The sequence below is a fragment of the Diadema antillarum genome, unplaced genomic scaffold (genome assembly GCF_040938485.1).
Source record: "Diadema antillarum isolate AM-2024a unplaced genomic scaffold, OU_Dant_1.0 scf00000028, whole genome shotgun sequence".
NCBI lineage: Eukaryota > Metazoa > Echinodermata > Echinoidea > Diadematoida > Diadematidae > Diadema > Diadema antillarum.
In genome coordinates, this window is record NW_027270917.1 from 6,172,219 (window position 1) to 6,180,192 (window position 7,974).

At 38.8% G+C, this 7,974-nt stretch overlaps 1 protein-coding gene across 1 annotated transcript; it reads right to left on the bottom strand.

Moving 5' to 3' along the window:
- Positions 1-276: 276 nt before the first annotated feature.
- LOC139737004 (scavenger receptor cysteine-rich domain superfamily protein-like) lies at positions 277-7,723 on the bottom strand. The gene is made up of 4 exons (XM_071647681.1): positions 7,299-7,723; positions 3,354-3,534; positions 2,249-2,445; positions 277-708 (listed from the first exon to the last, which is right to left on the bottom strand). The coding sequence occupies exons 1-4, from the start codon at positions 7,495-7,497 to the stop codon at positions 368-370; spliced, it is 918 nt and encodes a 305-aa protein (XP_071503782.1). The 5' UTR covers positions 7,498-7,723; the 3' UTR covers positions 277-367.
- Between the last annotated feature and the right edge of the window lie 251 nt (positions 7,724-7,974).

Here is a 7,974-nt window from a genome sequence, read left to right on the forward strand (position 1 = left end):
ACATAGATGCAAACCATTCATCTGGCATTTCCAGCCATGCACCCAGGAATCCTGGATGTATGGTAAATTTACTGAATGTATACATTGTATGGTAGCTAACCTATAGGCGTCTTATACTGAGTGCACAACCCCTTGCTTTAGTGCTCGAAGTCTCGCTATCAGTACGCAATGATATGTTTGCAGTGGCTATAGAAGTGAGGCAATGCACGGCCACTAAAAATCACCACACAGTTCTCGACCAATGAGCTCGCATAATTTTCTCCACCCATTCTACAGAAGTGACTGTAAACAGTGTCAAAAATTGGACGTCATTATAATTGGAGTTGTCACAAATGCAGTCAACACTGCTCAAAGAATGATGCCTAGATTACATACCAAATGGAACGGAGGGTTCTGTGCTGCAGCTTAGCCTCAGACCCACGCCGGAGTCTTGGCAGGCACGGGCTTGGCGGATCTTCACGTCACAATCGGCCAGGGAGTGCTCGTGGCCGAAGCAGTCGGCCGAGTAGAGGACATACTGGGTCTTTTGGGGGATGGCCGTGATCGTGGGGGGCTCCATCCAGCCCAAGGCGTACGTCAGACCCAGCTGCCGGCAGATCACATGAGCCATGCTGATATCTTGTGTGTAGGAACACACATCCACACGGCCGTAGGTGACATGTTCTACCTGAAGCCAGCCCGACGTGGTATTTCCATCCGACAATGACACTGTGCAGATACGATACAAAAGTGAGCCACGACTTTTTGCAAATTGCATCATACATCAGTTTCTTGAAATCCTTCAGTACATTCCAGACAAAGAGAGTGAAATTATTACAGAATGTGTGGCAAGAACCAAACCATACCTGGTCATCTTGCTCTGCTTCTTAACCCTATTCTAACTGGGGGGTTCAATTTGACCCCCCTTCAGATCTTGGCAGCCGATCACGCGATTGCCGTAAAATTTTGCCTGGACCTACAGCTGGATGTCAACTACAAGATTATATGGTCATACATAAAAAAAGTAAAAACTTGGTCTCAAATAGCCCAATTAAAATAGGGTTAAACATCGAGCTTGTTCATGTCACTTTACCGGGGTATTACAACGAGAAATGACACTATGCTGACTGGTATGCCTCCAATGTCTCTAAATCTTCTTATTCTCTGAATCGGTCTACAAAGTGTCTTGCCAGTAAGGACACCAATTTTCATGACCATTCTTGGTGCTAATTTCAAAATATGGGAGAAAAATAGTGAAAGTCTGAGCATTTTCACTTGACTTTTGACCCCATGGCCCAAATCTTTCCCTACAGAATCATTGTCAAATAATGCATATATAACAAGTTTAGAGGATACATTCAGTTATTTCCAGCTTTCAAAATTTGATACAGTTGTAGTGTACTTTTAGTACTTTGACCTGATCTTTGATCCTTGACCAGATGATCCAAAACTTCACGGCGAATCATTGTCGGGCAATATGTACCAAGTGTTATGAAGATACCTTGAGCCATTTTTGAATTTTAGCATTTTCACTTGACCTTTGACCCCATTGCCTAAAATCTTTCCAGGCGAATCACTATCTGGTAATACATGCATACACTATGTTTCATGAAAATACCTTCAGGCATTACAGAGATAGCGTATGTGTGGAATAGTGACATTTTAGAACTTGACTTTTATAACCTTATGACATCTGACCTTGAGCATGTGCACCCATTAGTAGATGAGCGCAGCTTTGTCCACTCATGCATAGATATCTGCCAAGTTTCATTTGGATAATTCAAACTGTTCTTAACTTACAAAGTCCACAAAGTCAACAATGGACAAGGGACAACCTGAAAACATGTCTTGGATGACGCTTCATGACAGAGACATATCGTGTTGTAGGCTTCTCTTTGTTTTTCAATACGCAAGGCAATATAATAGTAAAAGCAAAGTTGCGAAGAAGCCTCCGAGACTTCACGAATAATATTAGTCTCGCGACTTAGCTGCCACTATTGGAGATGACTCTGTGACCAGCTAGAGACTGTAGGAGTCTCAAAAAAATTGAAAATGTTTGATTCTCTCGTGACTCCCTGGAGACTTGGCTCCATTCCAGGAGAGACGCCAGCTGCCACCAGGGTGCTAACGAGTCTCCAGCATAAATCACATACCCACTTAACCCATTCCATGTGGGAACCTGGTGGCCTGCATATTAAGTCTATGGACATTTCCGAGTACAGTGTGCAACAGGTTAACCGAAGTATGGAGTAATTCCACACTGATTCACCTTGGATGATGGGGCGAGATAGAGGCTTGTCGTCGCAGCCCATTGCTATGTAGTGAGCCTTGGCCCCACGAACGATCTGTGTATCTGTGTGACTGACATGGCCGCAGTCTACCAGACGAAACTCGTCCCCGGAGCAGTTCACCTGGGACATCTGCAGAGTGTCTGTGGCAAGTTCGACGCTCTCATCCACACTCACCCTGCAGTGATTACACAAATCTCTATTAATTAGGTCATACAATGTCACACACCTATATAATATATAAAACAATCTATAGGGCGAGTATACGTCTGAAAATGAGGTATGTTAAGAAAAATTCGCTCCAAAGAGGAAATTTTTTATTCCTTTAAGGCTTTGACAATGTTTTTCAATGCCGTATCAGTGATCTGGGCCTGCGGACTACTTCACAGGAGGAAAAAGATGGCGTAGTGTGTGAAGATTGATTATCATTACCTGAATAAGAGTTGGTATTTTGATTTGCTGTTGATGAGAGTTTCTCATGAAGAGGTTTTATGATGAAGGCAAATTCCCATACATCTCGGGCAATACAATTCTAGTTTGGGCAATAAATGTCGTATCCCCCTCAAGGCCAGTCCATATTTTGTAACTGTACCATCAATACAATTTAGGGGAGATTGTCAGCGATGCAAAAAATGGGTGTATATATTGGATGTGCATAGAAAACGGGTCATTGGGGGAATGTACATGAATATCTGCTTTTGCGCAAAAAAACCATGTCTTTTGTAAGTTACACTGATATCACAGAAACATGCAAGTTCTGCTGAGTCGAAGGGAAGGTGCATTCCAACGTCTTTTTTTAAACATTTCAGTACTTAAGAAATGATTGACAGATGAGGTCACAAGAGGAATATTGGTTTGGAAGGATTTTTTGTGGGCATTCCCAAGTAATCTGAAGACAAAAATCGTTAAAAATATATGGAATGTTTCTAGATATTCGTTTCACCGCACAAGTGATGTTGAGGGTTGTCATAAATCAACACAAATCAACATGCATTTGGATTTCAGGGGCCCTTCAAATCATTTTAACATGAACACATATCATTTCATCTCAGGTTTGCAAAGGCAGCTTTTTTCCTTTCCACTCACCTGATATTACTGGACCCTTCATATCCCATCTGCTTACAGACCACTTTTGCAACCGTGCCGCGGTAGCTGTCTGTTGGGCCGAATACCCATCCCCACACACCATTCATGTAAACCTGGAGGAGGCCCTCGTGGGTGACATTGAGTCCAACCAGTCTCAACTGGTATTCCCTGATCGCCGGTGCTGTGATTATGAGTCGAGGAAGTTGACACAATATCTCTACATTTTACTTCTTAAATTTTCAACTTGGCAAAGGATGCACATACATCTGTCTATTATACTGTCAAGAAGGTAATAATTATGGTACAAGAGCTCCATGACCACACACTCAGAGACCATGGTACTGCTGGGTGTTAGTGGGAATTGTGTCCTCACAATGTACAGTATAAATTGAAGTGGAATTTTCAGTGTGGATTTTTAATTTTCTTTTTGGCAATTCACACGACCAGAAACATGGGCAAAAATTAAAGCATGCACACATATTTTTTGCTTGTTATACAAATGTTTTTAAAAACTATTTAGTGTTTTTTATTCTGCAGAAGTAACAAATTGCAAAATTCTGCATATCCAGGGAAGTGCAAAAGATCACCATGCAAAAATTTCCACTTTATAGTAGTCAACTGTCACAATTGCTTGTATTAAAGAAATATTTAATTGCATGAAGAATCTCAGTCACGGTAAATTGAATGGGATCAGGAACATCATACCTTAACAAAGACTGATAACACTTCTTTCATGCAAATTTTGTGGAATAATTGTATTAATGATCAGATGGACTAATGTTATATTGACAATTTGTAGTTACATTTCCACTGGACAGCAACAATAATACTATTTGACATTGAGCAAGGATAAAACATTGATTTCATTTTTATTTTCATTTGATATCAAAGGCTGTGATGCCAATTCTGAGTGAATACATGTATACATTGTACATACACAAAAACAAAACAATTTATATACCAAACATTTATAGTTAATGTGTTTATTTGAGACTTTGTATGTAAAAAAAAAAAATGTGTGTTACATGTATGTTGTATATCATGACCTACGCTGTAGGCTGCAGTTTATCATCGCAAGGTGAGGTGTTCTTTGACAATATCACTGAATGCTCACAGATCACCAAGCATGCTATGAATATCCAGCAAGAATACAGTATCACTCATCATTTTCACTGCCACTATATGACCAGTATAATCATTTCTCTGCAAGGGACCTCTAGCTGTCCAGACTGGCCTACAAATAATGACCATGTAAAATGGTCTAAGGACAGCTGAGGACATTTAATTGACCATTCCCTCTTGACAGGCAGGTCCGATGTAATTCTATGCCACAGTGCTGGCAGCCATCAAAGGAAGCATATTATAGAGATTAAATGTCATCTTGATGGTCATTAGAGTACGTAGTCCCAGAAAATAATGCACTTTGCAATCTCTGCTGTTGTTGTTGTTTAATTGTTGTTGTTGTTTGGTGTTGTTGTTGTTGTTGTAGAATAAAACTGTTTGTTGACATGATCTAATTTTGTTTCTTTCTGTTCCAGTACTTGGAAATCATACAAGCTTTAACCTGCACAAAGGGAGGGTTGACCATCTGGCTCTGTTTCTCTTAGAGATACCAACATTTATTTCTTTGTCTTTTCTCCTGTCCCTTTTTGTGTTGACGTCACAGTAGTTATTAAATATATATACAGCACATGCATAATGTGCAGCTTGCGATTTCAAAGGAGATATAGTTTCTGGAAGTAAAACCTTGAATCTCATTACTGGACAGCGCGCTACATGTGTATAACTCATAAGCACTCTAAACCAGGATATTACAACGCCAAACTCCAGTGATTTTTTACCAGGAAATTGGTGTCTATTCCTCTGATTAGAGCCACTTAGCACTGCACTCTTTATTCACAAATGGTACAAGTATGTAATCACTTTAGATATAACAGCTTCGGTTTGCAAGGCAAATATTGTTCAATGAAGTGACCCTTACAATCTCATTATTGGATATAGAGGTATGACTCACAAAGTACCCTACACCTGTATATATAAGGAAATTACAATGCCAGACTACTGTGATTTCAAAGAAGAAAATTAGTGCGCTTCCGATGATTAAAAGTCACTTAGCACTGCACTCTTTAATCCCAAATGTAATAGTCACTTTAGTTGCTAGAGAAGTACACTGTAGGGGGCCGATAATGATTTGTGAATTTGATATATTTTTGTTAATAAGCTTGTGTGTGCATTATGATTGTGAAATGAAGATGTATGTTTAATTTTCCATTGCAGTTCTTTCAATGTGTATGTACAAGTGTATCTAATTAATTTTGAAATTTTTGTCATTGGGTGTCCTTTCTTTATACTGATTGTGTAGTTTTACATTTTAAAGGTCCTGTTTACCTTTGGGAACAGTGATTTAAAACAATTTCAAGATATGACATTTAATGCATATGTTTAGGTTTGTTGTACCACAAAACATCCTATCATATAAGATTTTCGTGATAAAGCCTAAAATATAAGGAGATATCTGTATTTTTCTCAATAAAACGTAACTGTAGATGGTTTAGTGTAGAATCAGTTTTATCAAACCTATTGTTCACATTTTGTATATAATTTAGCAATAAACAACATCTATTTCACCAATTCAAATTTTACAGTGGTTGTTTCTATCCCTACTCTGTTAATTCACATTTTAGAACTATTTTAAAGCACTTTTTCTGGGATTTTTGTTTCAACTGCAAATGGTAAATTATGCCTTTAATCAAAGAATAATTGTATGATTATGTATGTCATTATGAAATGAAAAATATATACAAAATTCTGCAATTCAGCCATCTCCATGGCTGCAAATGAATTTTTAATAAACCAATAGGGGAGAGCGGGGTGAGTTGGGACGCGGGTCAAGTGGGACACGTTCTCTGAATCAAAAACTGTTCAACCAATCAGCGATTGGCTTATATCTACAATAAGCCCCTAGCAACCATACATCACACTAAGAAAGCCATACAGCTCGGCAAATTCTAAGTATGTATAAATTGCTATTGAAAATTTTCCCCAAAATATGACATTTTTTTGAAATCAGGCTAATTAACCTGTTGTCTTTGTATTCATGATTTCAAGGACACAATTGAAGCTGGTGGTGAGCCTTATTGATATGCAACTAATATAACTTGTTTTTGACAAATGCCTGCGTGGTTACTGAGCAGTCGTACATATTCATGTATATGCCATGTGAGGGACAGTTGGGACAACGTGTCCCATTTGTCCTTAATAATAGCATTACATGTAAAACAGTTCAGATTTTCAAACATGTTGTTCAAACTTGTTTTGTTAAAATAAAGATCATTTTAAAGCATGTTTGACTGTTTTCATTACCAATGTTTCATTACGCCTTCCAACTTTGGCATTTCCGACATTTCTATAGGATGTCACACTTTACAAACACCGTCCCATTTCTCCCTTGCCGTTGTCCCACTTGACCCACGGGTGGGTCAACTTCTCCCCCAAAATAAGGTTTTTTCTTTTTATTAACTGCAGAAAATTGAAAACAGTGCCACCCCCAGTTTATAGCTCTTTATGTTACCTACCATATGAACCTTCATGCAAGCCCGAAAGGAAGTGTAATCATCTCTTCTATAAAAAGATATAAGAAGAAAATCGGCGAACTTGAAATAATGTCCCACTTCTCCCCGCTCTCCCCTACCATAACCATAACAGCTTGGGTTTGCAAAGGAAATATTGTTCAGTGAAGTGACACTTAGAATCTCATTACTGCATAATATAACATACATTGTAATATAATGAAATGACTCACAAAGTACAGGCAAGAGGAAACTACAATGTCAAACTACTGTGATTTCGTATGAGAAAATTAGTGTACATTCTGATGAATTAAAGTCAAAGGAGTAAATTCTCCTGTGGCTAGTCAAAACATCTCATCAAAGCTGTCTCTCTCACCTCTCTCTGTTGTACCTAGGGTGGTCGATACATCACTTGCCACAGTTCTGAGATGCGGAGAGGATGAAGCGTCTATTGCTGCTGATGATGATGACGATGATGCAACTGTGGTCGTCAGTGTCACTGAGGCTGGTAAGGGTGTTGACTGGCCAGTGTTTAATGGCAACCAGGCCAGGCAGAGCAGAAGCAAGGCCAGCATTCTTGGTTGCACTGTGTGAGGACACTATGTCTAGTGCGAGAATGCGGCCCGTTCAGGTACGACAGCACAGTCTCCCTCACCTAGACCTCTATGATTTAAAATGCATGCTGCTCAGGTCTGACCTATAGACAGAAAATAGAAGCAGAAACACTTTTCAAATTAAAATGAAGACAAAAAAAAGAAGAAAGGGTGTATTCACTGTATATCAATGGGAAATATTCACTTGTCTCTTCTGAAAAAAAAAAATGAAAGAGAGTAGGAGAAAGAGAAAAAAAAAGAACAGTTGATGATTTCAGTGTTGTAGTTCATGATTTAGATTTATTACAATGTACACTCAGATACAGTAGAGTGGGACACTCACTTCATTGTATGCAAACTAGCAAAAGACTGGATAACAGTTACCAGTAAGTTTTCTCTCTCTTTCTTTAGGTATGTTAATTATTCAGTACATTCTGAATAATTTGTCATCATTATTAA

Coding starts and splice junctions, on each gene's coding strand:
- LOC139737004 (XM_071647681.1), bottom strand. CDS start 7,497: ATGCTGGCCTTGCTTCTGCTCTGCCTGGCCTGGTTGCCATTAAACACT. Junction 3,535..7,298: donor CCTAGGTACAACAGAGAGAG/GTGAGAGAGACA, acceptor TCATAATCACAG/CACCGGCGATCAGGGAATAC. Junction 2,446..3,353: donor GAAGGGTCCAGTAATATCAG/GTGAGTGGAAAG, acceptor TAATCACTGCAG/GGTGAGTGTGGATGAGAGCG.